Raw genomic sequence first — 19419 nt, 5'->3', positions numbered from 1 at the left:
AGGATTGGAAGACTTTCTCAGATTTAGAATGGGTCAGTTATAAAGCAGGGATATGTTCTGCCTCCCCTTGTTTGTGTGCATTGTTGCCTTCCCTTGATCATTAAAGAAGAAATTACGTTATACAAGTGAGTTTTAATTTCAGTCTGTGGAAAAATATGTACTGTGCATTACTATTTCCTTCCAGGTTGTTGTTTCAGGAGGACTTGTCTAACTGCACTCAGTCTTTTGTTACTGTTAACAACTCTTTCCTCACAGCCCAGACATCTATTCTTTTTTATCTCTTCCCTGTAAGGAGTTTGTTCTTTCCAATTGCCTCTCAGACATATTTGTAGTCATACCTCATTTACCTGGCAAACCTAATCTGTACAGACTGCAGTAAAGAATCAGGGAGTTAACAAAAAAAAAAAAAAGAAAGAAAAATGCCTAGACAAAGTTACACTGTGTTCAATAATTAGATATTATGCCCTTTATCCTCTTGTGAGAACTCCCTGCCTTTTCCTACTGAGATGTCTAACTCTTGGTTTGTTCCCAGCACTAATAAGCTTGTTGACTTTTTTCTGACCTTTGCAGATAAGAAAGAGCAAATCAGAAAGAACTGGTAGTAGTATTTCACAGGTGACTGCCTCATGGTGGGAGAGAAAATATAATATAAGAAAAAGGGGCCAAGGTTCATGAACATTCTAATTTGAGGTTTTGGCATAAGGACCTCGCATACCTTAGTTGACCCCATGGTTATAACTTTGAACATGATAATCCTAATTAAGTCCCAAGTAAATAAGTGGTAGTTTAAAGGGGGAACTAGATATTTTTAGGAAAAACTCTGTCCAACATGATTTTATATATAAAAAAACATTTTCTGAGTGCTTACTGTTTGCCAGTGTATGCTACACACATTGCCAGTGGTTTGCTCATAAGCTTTAATCCTTGAAATACATAAATGTGTTAGATGAAGTATGTAGGTATGTAAATAACTTGGCTCAGGTTACACAGCTATTATCTGGCCAAGGCAAGATTTTGCATATCCTATTCCAAAATTTGTTTTCCCACACTGCTCTTAAAAGCTTCATTGATAGATGTTAGTTTTTAACTGAAAGGTTAATTCACATATAATGTCACATAACCTACAAATCCATATAATTAGAAGCATTGCTATATTTTTGGGGGAGGTTAATTGACTTTGCAAAATTAAAAGGCAGGAAAATCTGGTATATATCTTGTATAGTGTTATTTTTCCCTAAAATAAAGACTTTTGGACAATTGATAGTGGCATATCATATTTTATTTGATATGAAGTTTTCATATTAGTTATTTTGTTCTTAAAAAAAAAAAAATCTTAAGAAGCTTATAGTCAGGATAAGTAATCATGCCCCATCCTACCTGAGACAGGACCAAGAGAGAAGGAAGTTGCCCAAGATTTCAGAGTTAACAAATAATAAAATTGGCTCAAGAAGCCAGGCTCTCAGATATTTAGGCTGTTTCTTTATGTGGCATATTGTTACTTGTGCCTGTTTTATTTCTAACATAAATTATGTAAATAATTATCCTGTTTTTAAACAGTAATTCCTCATTTGCAAAAGCTAATGATTATTCAGTTTCACTTTGTACATTGTCATAAATAACAATATAATTCAAAGTAAGGGTTAAGGTTTAGGTCATATGATAAATTTATGAGTAGCTGCAGAAGAAAAACAGTTAAATAGTTGCCATTACTGTCAGGTCAGAATTTCCACAAGTTTGAGAAATTATTTAAACTATTTTTCATCCTCAGTTCATGCTGAAAATACATAGGTTCTCTGTTAAATGTGTTTCAGTTGAGCTTTGTTTAAGGGGAAATTTATGGAAATAACATTAAAAAATATGGGTATAAAGGGTAACTACAGTGGAATGTGTCCAGATTCTTCATATACTTCCTTGGAAATGAAAATTGTATGGAAATTTTAGTTTTAAAATCCTGAGAAAAAGGGCTTGCTGACATACACTTAGGTGGTAGTGTAGACAGCCACACGTCACAGGAGCTGAGCTTAAATTCTCTTGTCCTGAGAGTAGCAGGGACATCACACAGCTTACCCAATCGTCCTATTAAACACATTGTCCTGGGCACATTGCACAATGAATCATGCCAGGCAAATGATGACCGGAATTTGGTTTCTGTGCATAAGACCTAGCTAGCTTACTCTCACTTTTAATGTCTCTCTCTTTATTTATTTATTTATTTTTTGAATCAACTATGTGTCATTGTGAAGTTTTTAAAAAAAATTGGGGAGTTTAAAAAAATATTTTTCTAATAATACTTTTTTCTTCAGTATCTGACAGCTGTTCTATTTCTTTATCAGAAGTTTGTGTATGGTCCGCCTCTTAGTTTATTCTGGCACACACTGAAGTTTATTTAAATAAGCTGGGTTTGTTCAGATCAAACATTCCTCTGCACTTTATTTGGGAGTTGCAGTTACCTTGGTTATTTTTGAGGGTAGGTCTGCAGTTGTGAGACACCAGAAGCAGGACTTCCTGGTTCACTCATTGCCGCATCTGAAGGGCTTGAGTTCTGTGTACATAGATCTGTAAATGCTATCATGTCTTCACACATTTTTAGTTTGTGCTCTTGCTAGTTTTAAAATAAATTATTGCAAGAATAGTTTATCTCTTTTCTTCCATGTCATTTTCTTATTGAAGCTTTCCTTCAGCTATTTTCCCTTATCCATTATTATTATTTTGCCTCCTAAGCATCCTGATTTCTTTTGTTTATCCCCTAGCTCCCTTAAAGGGAAGGTCAGGGAAATACCACAACGTTCTTCCCCAAAGGATACTCAGTTTCTTAAGGAAAATCAATCTTTTTCAGAGTCTAGTTTCTCAAAATTTACACATGCTCACTACCTCCTTTCTGGCGTATTAGCAGCAGGGAGTGGAGTAGAAGTGGTAAAACGGACTATAGTAGGCAAATATACTTGTAGCAGTGAGAAATAAGTGGGCATAAAGAATGTGTCATAAAGAAAAAGTATAACTTAAAAAATGAGTTTACACTTAAAATGTATAGTAGTTACAAATGTTCCTTCTGGGAACATGATTTCCCAGATGTTCCATCTGATTTCAGGCATTTCTTCATATTCCTACTTTATAAATAAAAATTGCATTATAGGAAAAAAATGATCAGTTTTAATTTGTCTACACCCTGGACTTTTTTTCTTTCAGTGAGCCCACCTACTATAAAGTATAAAAACTAAATATTGTATGTAGCTCAAGTTAAGCCCCATTGGGCTTTACAATTTTGTTCAGTGAATGTAAGATGCACTTAAAACTTCAGCTTTAGTTTTAATGTGAGAAATATATTGTATTTGCTCTTATTGAGTAAAAAAGATGTTTGTGAAGAGCAAAATTGCTTTTTCTTTTAGTCTTCGTACTAAAAATGTCTTAATCCTTTCTTCATGCCTTCCTTCTTCATTCTCTCAGGTTCGCATGGCTTTAAAAAAGGCTGAAAAAGAATTTGAACTGAGAAGCAGCTGGTCTGTTCCAGATGCACTTCAAAAGTGGCTTCAATTAACACATGAAGTAGAAGTACAATACTACAATATTAAAAGACAAAACGCTGAAATGCAGTTAGCTATTGCTAAGGATGAGGTACTTTTATTTCATTATTAACTAAATGTGTTTCTTAGGCTGAATTCTAGGAGGATTAGTGAACTGAATTCAAAGATCTGAATGAAAGTTTTATTGTTGGAGATTCTTTTCTTGATTTAGAGTTTATTTTGTAAATTGACTCTTCCAATTATAGGCTTTAAAGTAAGATTGCTTTTTTAAAGACACATATAGTTTCACAATGACCTTAGTTTCCTTTAAAAATTATCATTATTATCATAATCATAAATGTTTTATACAGAGCTTTTCTCCTCTAGGTTGCTGCTTCATATCTGATTCAGGTTAGTAGTTACTAGAAATTAATGTTTGCCACTTAATATATTGTGTGGAATAAGAATAAATCTTAATCTGAATTCTAGCAAAAAAAAATGCTCAGTTTACTTACTAACACCTTCATTGCAGTAGGATATAGTTAATGTTTTTCTGTTAGTTTTAATGGAAAATTCAGGTCTTTCTCAACTATAGAAATAAGAGAAAATTTCTTCAGAACACAGTTTTGAATTTATTGATTGACTTAGGAGAGCATGCTTTTTCTTGTTTTCTGTTTTGGAAAACAGCTGTATCTTGGCTAATATTCTCCAGTGGTGTTATAATTATTAATAGATTCTAAACCAAAATAAACTTTATTAGTATATGTGTATTTTTCCCCCCAAACCTAGTCTTATTTTTCTCCCCTTGGATTTCTAGGCAGAAAAAATTAAAAAGAAGAGAAGCACAGTCTTTGGGACTCTGCATGTTGCACATAGCTCCTCCCTAGATGAGGTAGATCACAAAATTCTGGAAGCAAAGTAAGAATTATTTTTAAAACCTATTTGCTTATTTGCTATTGTTTTGAAATACGTACTTCATAGACAGTTTACATTTAAATTTATCATTGAGTCTTATACAATTACATAATTTACACTGAGATTGGATAATTTCTTCTTGAAATTAGTATATTGCTATTGTCTGTTTGTGTTACTGCCTTTATAGTGTCCTATTAAAATTTTTTTGATTCAGCAATTCCTATATTGACATTTCAGGAAAGCTCTCTCTGAGTTGACAACTTGTTTACGAGAACGACTCTTTCGCTGGCAACAGATTGAGAAGATCTGTGGCTTTCAGATAGCCCATAACTCTGGACTCCCCAGCCTGACATCTTCCCTATATTCTGATCACAGCTGGGTAGTAATGCCCAGAGTCTCCATTCCTCCCTATCCAATTGCTGGAGGAGTTGATGACTTAGATGAAGATACACCCCCAATAGTGTCGCAATTTCCTGGTAAGTAATTAGTTGGTACATTTTTTAAAGTAACTTTCTAACGTGTCCTTTTAGAAATCATGTATTTTGAAATCTTTGACAGAAACTGAGTTCATCCTTCATTTTCTTTTTTCTTAATGTTACTAATTTGTGTTTACTATTTGAAGATACTATATGATGTACACATATATTTATGTATCTTACATTTTATATACGTATACTGCTAAGAAGCATGAATGCTTGATTTGCATAATTGATTGAGTATTTGAACAACAGTTTTATATAACTCATTATATTAAATGTTGACTATAGGACTTTGCTTTTATTTTATTATTTTTTGGTACTGGGAATTGAACCCAGGGATGCTTTACCACTGAGCTATATCCCCAGCTCTTTTTATTTTATATTTTGAGACAGGGTCCTGCTAAGTGATTGAGGCTGGACTGGAACTTTTGATCCTCTTGCCTCAGCTTTCTGAGATGTTGGAATCACAGGCATGTACCACTGTACCCAGCTAGGACTTTGTTTTTAAAACATTGCTTATGATTAAATTGAAATGAGGGGGTCACATTAAAAACATTGACAGTAAAGACAGCACAATATAAATGCTAAACCATTGTCTGAATGAAGTGCTTTTTTTTGAGGAGAAATTTCCTTTCAAATGGCAGCTTAAACTATTAGAAATATAAGTTAGGGGAAGATCTTGAAAACCTGAGCTTCAATCCTAGCTCTGTAACTAACCAACTGTGAATTTTGAGTCAGTCTTTGATTTATTTTAAATGGAGCTACCATTCTCAATAATTGTGGTTTTTAGCATTGTATTTTGTTTTTTAAGTTCTGTCCCTTTATTGATAGAGTATTATTGCCCTGCTCTACATTACTCATGAAGTACTGATTCTATTTGCCTTTTAGGAAAATCAAGCCGTTTAGAAAACGGTTTTAATTTTTTATTGCTATAAACTGGAACTCTTTCCAAAGATTGCTTTTTTGCATGTGAAGTTTTCATTCTATTGCTTAGATGTGCTCTCTGCTTTGAAAGTGTTTGCATTGTGAAAATACATTTCAGTCAGTTGGAAGGTGAAATTTAATTTCAATTTAATTTTTTTCCAGATGTTCTGAATGTATATTTGTGTCTTCATTTGAAAAACCTTCTCTCTCTCTCTCTCTCTTTTTTTTTTTTTTTTTTTTGCCTGCCTAGTCCACTTTTCCAGTATTTGTGACCTTTAAAAAATAAAAAACAGTGTAGACAGAGCAAGGTTCTGAAGAATGGAGGACAGAATTTAGCTATTGATTGATTGAAGACTTACATGGAAAATTTTAGTTTTTGAAATCAATCAATGGTATGAGTGTTTTTTGGTATGAATTTTTCTATCCAACTGTTACAGCTTTCCTGAAGTTGAGATTTAGATTTGGTTCTAATTTTATAAAAGTTTTATGAAATAAAGCCATTAATTTGCAAATTAATTCTCAGTTAGTAACTGTGTGCTTTGTCATTCCTCTGGTTTTAAGGCTCACCTGTAAAGCTAGAACAGTGAGACAGCTAACACTTAAAGCCAGGTGGGAGGAGTGGGCAGATGATAAGTGCAGCAAACACTGGAAATGTGTGAGCTCATTCATTTCACTTGCCCCACACTGGGAAGTAGTGGTGACTACAAAGATACATCTAGATCCAAGCTAGCTCTGCAGTTTGAATTGTGTTTGTTTGAATTATGTGCCCTTAAGCTTGTCAAATACAACATGATTCATAAATACATGTGTTTGTTTACTATAACTGTTTTAAGTTGCAATTTCTCCTTAAAATCTGTAATTACTCAGAGTCGTGCTTGAAGATACATTCCCCAAATTAATGAGTTTTTTCCTTTTGACTTTTTAGAAAACAGTCTTTATTGTGGGGGTTTGGGGGTGCAAAATAGACATCCATCCATTAAAAAAAAACAAACAAACAAAAAAAAACACTAAATGTGATTAATTGGTCCAAGTTTTAAATTGCAGTAAACAAAGAAATTTGAAATTTTTGACTGTGAAAAAAGTACAAGAGTTTGTTTGGAATTCAATATGATATTTTAGAAATGCTGTGATCAAATTTATTGTATCTAAGAAATAACTGATATTACAGCTTACAGTTGAGAACTCTGCTTCCACCCAGAGGCAGCTCCATGGTACTACATTCTGCTTAGTAATAAAAGCAAAATTTCTGGACCTGATAAAATGGGAAGCTGTTAACCATATGGGTAGAGTCAAGGGTAGGATGAAGCTGCTTCATTTATACACACCTCCTCAGCAGTTATTTTAATTTTTAACCCATGGATATGTATATTTAATGTTTGAAATAATAACAAGGATACCAGCCTGTGATATGTTAAGTGCAAAGTAAAAAAGTTTTAGCACATTAATATTGTCTGTTTAATTATATGTGAAAAAATATCAATAGTTAGCTCTGTGTGAGTAGGAGAATGGAGAATAGTTTTTTTTCCTATTTCTCAGATCTCTCTGTGATGTGGGGCTAAACAGTCGTTCCCTAATTAGTCATTCCTGCTGACTTGTTTAAGGCCCCTTCTCTCTATAGATACAGGAATGCTCCTAGCTCTGTTTGGGCCCATTGCTCCACTCTAGGTTGCTGTAGCTTTTTAGTACATGTTCATATATAATAAGACTGTATCTTCCTGCATTGTTCAGATTCAGAATTCCTCCTCTTGACCAATTATCCTTATAAATTTTAAGATTCCCTTATGAAATTCCATGAAAAGTCCTACTGGGGATTTTTTGGGGGTGTGGTTAGGGGGAATTTCTTTGAAATCTTTTATTTTTTAAAGAATTACCACTAACAAACTCCACTGAGGTCTTTTATATCTCTAAATAAAATTAGTAATTTATTTTCTCTGTACTGGTTTTGCATGTTCTTTTTAAAAAGATTAATTTCTAAGAACCTTATGGGTTTTTTTGTAGTTATATATAATACCTTTCTTTTAAAAATGATGTTGAATTGCTTGTTGCTGATGAAGAAATGCTGTTGATTGTAAAGAGGATGTTTGTAATATTTCAGGTTGCATGATTTTTTTGCTCTGTTTTTGATTGATTACTTTTTAAGTTAAGGAAATTAATCTGTTCCTATTTTGCTTAGAATGCCCTTTTTTCTTCTAAATCAGTGGGTGTTAAAATTTAACAAATTATTTTTCTGCATAATTTGAGGTTATCACTATTCATTTATTCTGTTGAATTTTAATTCATTTAAATAATTTACATTAAATGTTAGTGAAAGTGTAGTTGTTTCAGTGTTTTTTCTTTTTGTTTATTATTTTGCAGTGCTGAGGATTGAATCCAGAGCCTTGTACATGCCATTATTAAGCTGCCTCCAGCTTTTAATATATTATGTTTATTAAAAAGTTGAATTTGGTTTGGTATATTATTTTATATAGAGTTTTTGCATCCTTAATCATACATTGTATTAGCCCCAAATTTTCCTTCCCAATGCTGTCTTTGTTTGATTTTGGAATCAAGGTTATACCAACATCATAAAATAAGTCAGGGAATACTCCATTTCTTCTATTCTACTCTCATATACCCTTACAGAGGTAGATAGTAATGTGGTTAAGAATTTTAACTCTGGAACAAGACCTCTTGGGTTTAGATCCCTATTTCCCCACATTTTAATGGTGTAACCTTGTGGGAAGTATTCTTTAAATGAAGCTGTACTTGTAAAAACACTTAGAACAGCCCTGCCCTAGAATAACCACCCAATTAATGTTATGAAATTTTGTTCTATATAACAGTATAAGATGCAGATTATTTGTTCTTTGAAAGGTTTAAAGAAGTTTCCTACAAATTGAACTTGGTGTCACTTATTTTGATGGGGATGGGGAAAAGACCGTATTTTAAACTACCGATGAAAGTTCTTTACTTGTTAAAAGTATAGATGTTAAGTTATATGTTTCTAGAATATTGTCTGGTTTAATCTAAGTTTTAAAATCTGTTAGCAAAAAGTTGTTCATAGTATTTTATGATTTTTAAAATGTCAATTATATCTATAAATCTTTTTGTTCCTTATAAACTTATTTGTGGTACCCAGAAGCATTATTGATTAATCTGGCAGTTTATTTGATTGCATTCTTCTACTCCTGAAAAAACTGTTGTTTTTCTTGCTATTCTCCATTTTTTTCTACTCTCAACTTTTCTTTCTTTCTTGGGGTTTGTTCATTTTAATATTTATATACCTTAGCTCATGAATTTTTCATTCTTTTTTCCCTTAACACATGATTTTAAGACTCCTGTTAGCCACATCCACAAATTGTGATATGTATAATTTGATTATCATCTAAGTTTAAAAGGTTTCTAATTTCTGAGGTGACCCTTCCTTGAAATAGGAATCATATGAAAGTATATGTTTTGGTTTCTAAATATACATGTGTTTTGTTAGTTTTTTTTTTTTTTTAATAAAATATCTTTGTTTATTGATTCCTAGTTGCCAACGTGGCTACAGAATGATGCCTGTGTGACCTTTATGTTTTGGTATTTCCTGAGATTTGCTTTGTGACTTGGTATTAGATGTGTTTTGGTTGTATCTCAGAAATCTTGTCTTATGGTTTTTGCTTTTCACACCTCTTTTCAGCTTCTCTGTTATCCTGAAGAATTAAGACTCTTCAAGTGCTTTCAATTTTGTATAAACTCCTCTTCTCACCTTATATGTTCATATTATGTAGTATTTTGTTTTGTGTGGAATGTCCTTTCAACACAGTTACTGTTTGGTTGTTGCTTCAGTCATTGTTTAGATATATACATATGTGTGTGTATTTATTTCCCTGTTAATCATTACATTTTGCTTTTTATTTCCCCCCCTTTTTGAAAACATGTTCCTTAGCAAAAGTTCTTTAGTTGATCAACATGGAGTAATGAATACTCTTTAGTCTTTGCCAGCAAATGCCTTGTGAGAGTAATAGTTTGACTAGATAGCAAATTCTGGAATAAGTTTGTATATTCACCAGAGTATCTTGAAGTTGTCATTGGTAGTGGTTGAAAAGTTTGTAGTCAGTCAAGCTGCTCTTTTTTAGGTACTTTTTTACTTTTCTCTGACTGCTTGAAAAATGCTTCATTGTCTTTGCTGTTTTGTGGTTTCACTATAAGATAATCAGGTGCAGATTTTTTTTTAAGTTTTCTTTTTTTTTGCTAATGTTTGATATGCTTCTTGAGTGTGAAGATACATGTCTTTTGTCACTTCTGAAAAAATTATTAGGCATTATCTCTTTGAATAATTTTTTCTTATCTTTAGTCACTCCTAGAGTCTTAGCTACATAGAAATATTAAATAATATTAGCCTATTACATGTTGGATCTTACTTTATTTTCCATATCTCTTAACCTATCTTTTTAAAGTCTTTATCTAGCCATGCTGCATTCAGAGAAGTTTCCTTAGATCTGTCTTCTAGATTACTAATTGTTTCTTCAGGTTTGTTGAATTTGTTTAACCTATGTTTGCAATTTTAATTCCAACGATCGTGTTTTTCATTTCTATTAGTTCTTCATTCATTAGTTCTTTTTTTATGCTTGATTCTTGTTTCATATTAAAATTTATTATTTTATAGTTTGATTTTAAAATCTTATTTTTTTAGGCTTCATTTGATAATCCTGTTATGTGTTGTTCTCGATTAATTATTACAGCTTTTTGCATAGTGAACTGCCTTCTTTATCCCATTGTATAATTTTTTTACTGAGCTATTTATAAGACTTGTATTTTTTCCCCATAAAATACTTTGTGAGAGGTTGAAGTGCTTCTCAAGATGATTTTCTTTGCCTCTGGCAGTAGTTACAAGAATATCACCAAATCTTTGTCAATTTTTACATTAGCTTAACCATTTTGGGTTCAGATTTCACAGATCCTCTGGTAGTGTTAACTTTTACTCCAAGCTCATAGGACATATACAGATCCAGAGTATTAAATTTCTCATAGAACCCTTAAAATCCCTATATCTAGAGGTGGTACAGTGAAAAAATTTTCCTTATTCATTGGTAACGTTTTTTGTTTGTTTGTTTTTTTCCCTAACAAGAAGGTAGCCATATTAGGTGCTCACTTACAGCTTTTAATTCTTTACCTTATGTGGACCTCAGTCCAATTTTAAATCCCCATGTTACACCCTAAGTCCTTGGATTAATGAGACTGATAACCTTCCAGCAATTGTAGCATCACTCACAGACCTATTAATCTCTTTGTTTTGGTATCTGAGAATTTGCTTTTATTGCTTACAAGCTTAACTATGCATTTAAAACAATTGCTACATTGTCCAGCATATTGAATTTTTTCAAAGTATTTAAACTGGGGAGGTCAAGAGATTGTGGTCAGATTACCTTCGATTGTCATATGGCAGAACCAGAAAGTATATACTTACTATTTTAGGTTGTGGATGAGGGAATTCCTTATTGAAAACAGTTTTTTCTCTCTGCCATAAGAAACACATCACAAAGAAGTTTGTAAATATATGGTCATACTAAACAGCTGTTTTTCTTAGGTAATCCCAAAAATCCTTAAAAACATTTTCAAAATCATAGATGTGAATGGATGTCTGTCTTCATTGTTACAAGGCCAAAGTGTACCGCTTTTTAATTTTCCATAAATTTTATGATACAACTATCGTCAGCCCTGTGCAGACCTCACTTTTGCTGAGGCTGGCTTTGAACTAGTGATCCTCCTGCCTCAGCCTCCTGAGCCACTGGCATTACAGGCGTGCACTACCATGCCTAGCCTTAACTCCTTCTTAATACTTCTTTTTCATATTTGTGGATAGTGCTCATATTTTCAAGCAATGGAGCCTGATACCTCTTCAACTTTCCTGTCAGTCCTGAGTGTTGCTTTTGTCACATATTTCAAATAACCAGTGATTGCTGGGAATTACTGCAGTACCTGCTGAGAATTGTAGAATTTGGTTATCTGTATAACATTGAGCACAATTTTTATTTCACAAGACATAGTTTCTTTGGCAAAGTGTGAATATTGGACTAAAGATTTGCAAGATCTCTCATGCTCAAATCTATGAGTCATAAATAAGTGAAAGAAAATGCTAATGTTTGTCAAATTGTAAATATTTCCATGTTATGTCATGCGTGTTTGGAAAAAGCCTTGTACAGTATTAAGGGAAGTGGTAGAAAATTCAAAATATTTTCTTTAATTTCACCTTATTTTCTCTCTTTTAATCCATCAGGTTATTTCTCTGATTATTTCTGTTTGTATCATTTATTTATTTATTCATTAAATACTTATTAAGCATCCACTTTTCCTTAGTGCTGGGCTAGTGTTGTGATACAGCATTGCATACAAAACACCATTATTGTCTTCCTACAATTTGCAGTCTAGTGGAGAACAGATAAGAGCCATGCACTGAGATGAGTTATAGGATGGAGAAATATGCCATGGTATTATCAAAGGAACATTATGGGGAAAAACCTTGATCTCAAACTTGAAGGGGCTGGAGGAACTGCCATTTAAGCAAAGACCTGAAATGGGAGGACAAGAGAGAAATGAAGAAAGTAGTCCTGGAAGCAAAAGAGAATATGATGCTCCTGAGGAGCCAAGAGAGATATACTGATCCCAGGATTCCTATAACAAAAGAGAGGGATGCTAATTTCAAAATAGAAGCTAGTTAGATAGGGCAATCTAGTCCATATTAAAGAGTTTGGTTTTTAAGGGTTTTACCCAGTAGAATGTCATTTTCCTTTTCCATTTTAGAGTGATCATGCAGGTGTAGTGTGGAGAAAACATAGGAGGGGAAAGATCAATTAGATGTCTGATAGAAGAGTCCAGTATAGTCCATAGCTTGGGAATGTAGGGGAGGGGACAGATCTGAGAGGTGCCAAGGAGGTAGAATTAGACACTTGACAGTTAACTTGACATGGGTTATGATGAAGGAAGAAGAGTCAAAAGTGTTTGAGTTTATAGTTCATATATAAACTGGAAGTGTTATTTACTGGACATGGGACACAGAAGATGAAGTGAGTTTGGAGAGGAAGATGTCGAATTCATTTGGCATCTGTGGGATATCCAAGTGTCTAGTAGGCAGATGGAGATGATTCTCTAAAGTTCAGGAGGAGGACTGAACCTGGAGGGACAGATCTGGCCTAATACTACAAAGGAGAATTGAAATCATAAGAGTTACATTACAACCTCATATGTTTATATTCACTTCTGTTTAATTTTTAGCCCTGTTTTTTTAACTTTACTAATACAGGTGGTAGAGAATGGTAATGATGATCTAATTACTTACTTCAATAAAGAAAGATTAAATAGTGATACATCAGAGGCGTCAGTTCTCTTGTGTATTTGTAGGGACCATAAAGAGAGATTGGACCTTAAGAGTGCCCTTGTTTATCTCTTCTTCAGGGACCATGGCTAAACCTGCTGGGTCATTAGCCAGAAGCAGTAGTTTGTGTCGCTCTCGTCGCAGCATCGTGCCCTCCTCGCCACAGTCTCAGCGGGCTCAGCTTCCTCCACATGCGGCCCTCACCTCTCACCCTCGGCATTCCCACCAGCCCCAGCACACCCAGCACTCGTTGCCTTCCCCTGATCCAGATATCCTCTCAGTGTCAAGTTGCCCTGCGCTCTATCGGAATGAAGAGGAAGAGGAGGCCATTTACTTCACTGCTGAAAAGCAATGGTATTGACAAGGAGTAGATTGCAGCACATGGTGCCTTTGGGTGGGAGAGGGAGGATTGGGGGTGGGGAGTGGTGCATTCTTTTTGTGCTGCTGCATAACAAGTTACCATACACTTGGTTCTGTGGTTTCAAACAGCACCCATCTGTGCACACTCAGTTCTGTCAATCAGAAGTACAAGCCTGGTATGACTGCATTTTCTGTTTGGGGTCCCACAAAGCTATAACCAACCATTGGCTGGACTGCATTCTCATTTGAAGTTCAGGGTCCCCTTCAAAGCTTCTGTGCTTGTGGCAGAGTTCAGTTCCTTGAGATTATAGGACTGAGGTCCTGTTTCTGTTCTGGTTTCAGCAAGGGGCCAAGACCAGTGGATGGTGAAGTGGGGCTGCTCTCAGGTCCTAAAGGTTGCCCTCCGTTCTTTGACATGTAATTTCCATCTTCAAAGTCAATAACAGTGATTTCCTTTCTGTAAACTATTCTCTTCTGAATCTCTGACTTACTCCATCTCTGATCTCTAGACTCAAACTTACTTACTTAGATAGTAATCTCTATATTAAGAGCAGCTAGTTTGAGGCCTTAATTTTATCTATAAAATCCCTTCATTGCCGCTTTTACGTTTGTGTTTGATTGAATAAGTAGGAGAAGGTGTGTGTACATCAGGGGCTGGAAATTTGGAAGCCATTTCAGAATTACCTACTGCAGAGATATAGGTAGATATTTGACCACTGCAATTTATTCCTAAAGAAATAATTCAGGTTTTGTATCCCCATTGAGTGTGGAGGGTTCAGTGAAACTTTGCTTGGTTAGCACTTCGCTTTTAGCTTTTTGGTTATCTTTACAGTGTAACTATAGTCTCCAGCAGGATGTTTGTACTGACTGAACTGGTTTTATGTGGCTTCTGAAAATTAGTAGGAAAACTCTGGAGCTACATTGTCAAGTAGAATTTCTCACATTGATGAAAATGTTCAGTCCTCATTTTAGAGAGTAAGTGAAAAATTCACAGCTAGCTCATAAATATAAGAAGAATTTGAATCCAGAAAACATTTCTTCCTCTTTATTTTTTAGTCTCTCAACTATTGAATCACCAGAATCCTTATAAAATAATAGTAATATTTAATATTTGCTGATCTTTTATGTTCTGTATATTATGCACATATGTTCTCTTTTAAACCTCACCTTACATTATCTTCTCATACATGTGCTATATTTAAATGAATTTTAACTATATTTCATTCTGGGGAAAAATAAATAGAAAAATAACATAAATGGGGGCTGGGTCATGGTGGTAAAGTGCTTGCCTAACATGCATGAGACCTAGGTTTGATTCTCAATATTGCCAAAAAAATAAAACTGTTAAAAAAAAACTTAAATTGTACACATGACTGAGTTCAACATCCAAAGAAAATATGCAAATTTTAGGCTATACTATACCTACACTCTTAAATCTGACTATGTGAGAGAAGCAGTACATTAGATCATTATTTATTTTGGAATTCAAATATTGGAATGAAAAGTAACTTTAGAAAGTAATCAAATTTTCCTCCTTTAACATAGAAAAATTGAGACCTAGAGAAACTAGGTGATTTACCCAAGGTTGTACAGTTTTAAAGGCAGAACCAGTGTGGAAATCCAGGTGTCCTAATTCAGATCAGTATTCTTTTCACACATTGTCTAGTTTTTGGAATGTTTTTAACCTAGATTAGAATCTTGCACACAAAACAGAAAAAATAAATTTATAAAATTGTAAATAAATCAGCTTTTGACTTTGGAAGCTGAATAGCTTCAGGGAATAGTGAGTTATCTTGTTCAATTAATGGACATTCACTCCAAAAAGGTGCTTCATAGAAATGTGCCTACTAATGTTTGATTTCTGAATATAGTCCTTTCTTCATATCTGAACTGCCTCATGCTTTCTGTAGGTACTACTCATTATCAAATTGTACATGGCACTTGAAAATCATGCAGCCCATGTAGATGTATTATATGAAACCCTTAGTTAAGTCTTTATTAGCCCAGGGAATTTTATACCTTCTGGGAGCTTATAGTAAAGGTAATCTTTCCATCCACGTAGGAATAAAGTAAATGGACATAATTTACAAATAAATTTAGTAATCTAATATATATCTAAAATGGTATTAACAGAAAATACTTGTCAAAGGTAAATGCCACAGTAAATGAATGTAAATAATATATGAAAAGTGATAGTAATCATAGACTATCCAAGGATAGAGATTGTTCATTCATTCATTCTATAAATATGAATTTATCCCTTGCTATGTGCAATGCACTGGTTAATAACTGAAGTTGCCAAAGCAAGTGAGATGGCCCTGCCCTACTCCAGCTGTAGATTATAATCATACGTGTTCTTGCCTTTCTATCCTGTCCTTGTCTTGCTTTATTTCTATGACCAGTTCTTTTCACCCAGACTCTGCCTTTCATTTTGTAAGCTTCTTTTTCATGGAGTAAACAGTATTCACACTGGGCTCAGTGCATTCCAAAAGTAAATAAGACACACATGGTTCCTGTTTGTCAAGATCTCATTCTGTTCATCCATCCATTCATCTGTTTTTTCATTCATTCAACATATTTGTATTTATTTTTGTGAGCTGGCCACTATTCCAGTTCAGAGATTACGGAAGTTAAGAAGACTGCCCCTCCTTACGTTTTCTTTCTTCTGGGGATACTGACTATAAACTGTACTATATCTGTTACTGGTACCTGGCAGGCTGGTAAAGATATGTAAAAGAAAAAAGAAGTCTGCTTCACATAAGGTACCTAGGGGAGACATCTCTGGGGAGAGTAGTGACCCCTGTGACTTGGAGAAGTAAGCCATATGGAGATAGATGATACCAGGCAGAGGAAACAAGGACAAAGCTGTGGAAACATCCCAAGTTGGGCACATTGGAAGAACAAGGAGGAAGTTGGGCACATTGGAAGAACAAGGAGGAGGCCGTTGTGGAATGAGGTAGAAGCAGGACATGGGGCTGGAAAGAACCAAGGGGATAGATATACAGGGACTTGTAGGCTTTGGCAAGACTTTTGAATTTTACTCTGAGAGAGAAAGCATAGGAAAGCCTTGAACAAGTGAATAATGTGCTGATTGAGTTTTTTAAAAAACCACTCTAATGATTTGTAAAGAAGTGACAGAGGGAATACAAGCATGGAAGCAGAGACCAATTAGGAAACTGTTGTAATAATTTAGGTGAGTTCATGATGGTTTTGGAAGATGGATAACAGCAGAGGGGCTAGTAAGGAGCAGTGAATTTGAAGGAATGACTAATGGCATTTACTGCATGATGGTTGCTGTGTTATAAATTTTAGTTTTCCATTTCTTTTTCCACTCTGGAGAAAGGTTGGGGAGACATTCACAAAGGAATTATTCTTTGAGAATTTATTGGATATTTGCTTTTAAAAAAGAGCTTTATATAGTTGCCTTTCACCTCCTATCTATACCACTTTGCCACCCCTCAACTCCTTGTCCCCTTTTTAAAGCTTGGTAGATTTTACATTTTTGTATAGTATATTCCTTTACCTCCTTATGAAGCTATTATTTCATCAAGTTAATGACTAAAAAATAAGTACAGAGACTAAAGCAGTGACTAAAATTCCATCTTTTCATATATACCGTACCAATTCTGTGGTTCAGAAAGAAAAGTACTGAAAAAAAGAAACTTTAAAAGGTTAAAAAATACATAAAATTCTAACATTTTCATTTCTCTGACAATTGAAAAAGGTGTAGCTTAAGTTATGATGTTTCTTAGATTTCATTATTGAACTTTATGTGAAAAACAAAAGTAACACCTGAGTTCCAATAAGCTATGTTATTTAAAGTTGTAATTTTCTAATTTTGTAGAAATGTATGTAGAATTGTAGCATTTCTCCTATGAAATTTCAAGAGATAATCAGTGAAAGTCATTTTGGTTAGAATGTCTGCTGGGACTCTGAATAACATACTCATTAAAACTTTTTACCCCCATCTCATTCAGGGAAGTGCCAGACACCGCTTCTGAGTGTGACTCCTTAAACTCTTCCATTGGAAGGAAACAGTCTCCTCCTTCAAGCCTCGAGATATACCAAACATTGTCTCCTCGAAAGATATCAAGAGATGAGCTCTCCTTAGAGGATTCCTCCAGAGGATTCACCCATAACTGCAGATCTTTCTCGGGGCTCTCTCCCGACTGTGTAGGTCTAACAGAAACCAAGAGTATGATCTTCAGTCCTGCAAGCAAAGTATACAATGGCATCTTGGAGAAATCCTGTAGCATGAACCAGCTTTCTAGTGGCATCCCAGTGCCCAAACCTCGCCACACATCTTGTTCTTCAGCTGGCAACGACAGTAAACCAGTTCAGGAAGCCCCAAATGTTACCAGGATAAGCAGCATCCCCCATGACCTGTGTCATAACGGAGAGAAAAGCAAAAAGCCATCAAAAATCAAAAGCCTTTTTAAGAAGAAATCCAAGTGACCTGGCTGACTTGATGGAATTCTATCCAGTGGCATCTGTAAACGTCTCCTACCCTCACTCCCTGTTTTTTGTTTTAATTTTAGGAATGTAACTCCATTGGGGCTTTCCAGACAGGATGCCATAGTGGAATGTCCTTAAGGGCAACTGTCTACTGTCTGCTTATTTAAGTGACTATATAATCAATTTGTCAAGTCAGTTATTACTGAAAAATCTTAAGAGATGAGACAGTTTACAGTCATTTCTGCCTATTTATTTCTGCTTTGTTGTTAGTGATGTGTACACAACATTTTGTTGGAAGCCACTATGGACTTACAAGCTTTAATGGACTAGTAAGCCAGCATGGGCTTGCAAAAATTTCTTGTTTACCAGAGCATCTTCTTATCTTTCCACAGAGCTATTTACATCATGGACTAAATAACTTAAAAGACATAAAACTAATTGCACTACTCTTTTCCAGACTGGAAAAAAAGTCTGCAAGTGAAACTGTATAGAGTTTATAAAATGACTATGGATAGGGGACTGTTTTCATTTTTAGATCAAAATGGGTTTTTAAGTAGAAACTAGAGTTTCTAATTGACTTGATTTCTGGAAATGAAAACCCATGCTTTTATTATGGGACGCTTCTTTAAATGCATTTATTATTATAAAGTTTCAAGTCCTGCTGTAAAGATCATGTTGTTTTGTTTTCCCCAGGGCTTTCAACTGTGATTTACTGCATTGCAGGCTGTATGATAAAATATAAATAATTTAAAGAGAGAAGGCTCTTGATTCCTTATGCAAGTAAAAGAGTTGAAACTTGATCGAAGGACTTAAAACATTCACAAGTTTAAACCGAGGTAGGGGATATGGAGGTTCACGCACTTGTTTACAGACTTTGAATAACGACAAAGGATTTATGGCTTGTGAAAAATTTGTACTGTGGAAAAGATAATAAATTGGAGACATGATTGTGTGGGATTGTGCTGATTTTTGTTGATAACACTCCTCTAAAAACATTATCTGTTTTCTGGAGAGCTTTGTAAGCTGTCTTGTTGCTTAATTGCAATATAAGAAATAGTGATATTTGGAAGTAAGTTGTCAACAAATGTCTTTCTATTTTATATTGTTTGTCATATTTTTATGTAGTTTGAAATGTTTAAATGTTCTAATATCAAGATTAACAAATATAAATTTATGGTGCATTTAGATTGTGTTGTATTAATTTGTAAAGTTTGGTGTTCATTAAATTAGTAAGTTGTTATAGACTAGCTTTATTGTGAGAAATGTCACATACAGCAACAAAGAACGTTAATATCTGGATTTCTGCTTATTACACCTTAAAAAAGTCAGTTATAAATGATCTGGTTAATGCCATGAGGATGTTTGGGTGAGCAATTCCTAAGTATAAGCTAGAGTGGTTTTTTAGAATCATGGCTAAATACATAATGTTTAACCCAGTGCTGTTTAGATGAAA

At 34.3% G+C, this 19419-nt stretch overlaps 1 protein-coding gene across 1 annotated transcript in view; it reads left to right on the top strand.

The window, feature by feature from the left end:
• The window catches only part of STIM2 (stromal interaction molecule 2), a 172035-nt gene extending 152884 nt beyond the window's left edge, over nt 1-19151 (top strand). Inside the window, 8 exon segments of the mRNA XM_079154516.1 lie at nt 3445-3612; nt 3888-3911; nt 4318-4418; nt 4653-4891; nt 13232-13505; nt 17489-17635; nt 17637-17670; nt 17673-19151. Of these exon segments, the coding sequence (XP_079010642.1) occupies nt 3445-3612; nt 3888-3911; nt 4318-4418; nt 4653-4891; nt 13232-13505; nt 17489-17635; nt 17637-17670; nt 17673-17966 (1281 nt within the window). The 3' untranslated portion in view covers nt 17967-19151.
• Nucleotides 19152-19419: the final 268 nt, after the last annotated feature.

Source organism: Sciurus vulgaris (genome assembly GCF_902686455.1).
Source record: "Sciurus vulgaris genome assembly, chromosome: 9".
Taxonomy (NCBI): Eukaryota; Metazoa; Chordata; class Mammalia; order Rodentia; family Sciuridae; genus Sciurus; species Sciurus vulgaris.
The sequence above is the reverse complement of the archived record's forward strand: the minus strand, read 5'-3'. Positions and strand labels throughout refer to the sequence as shown.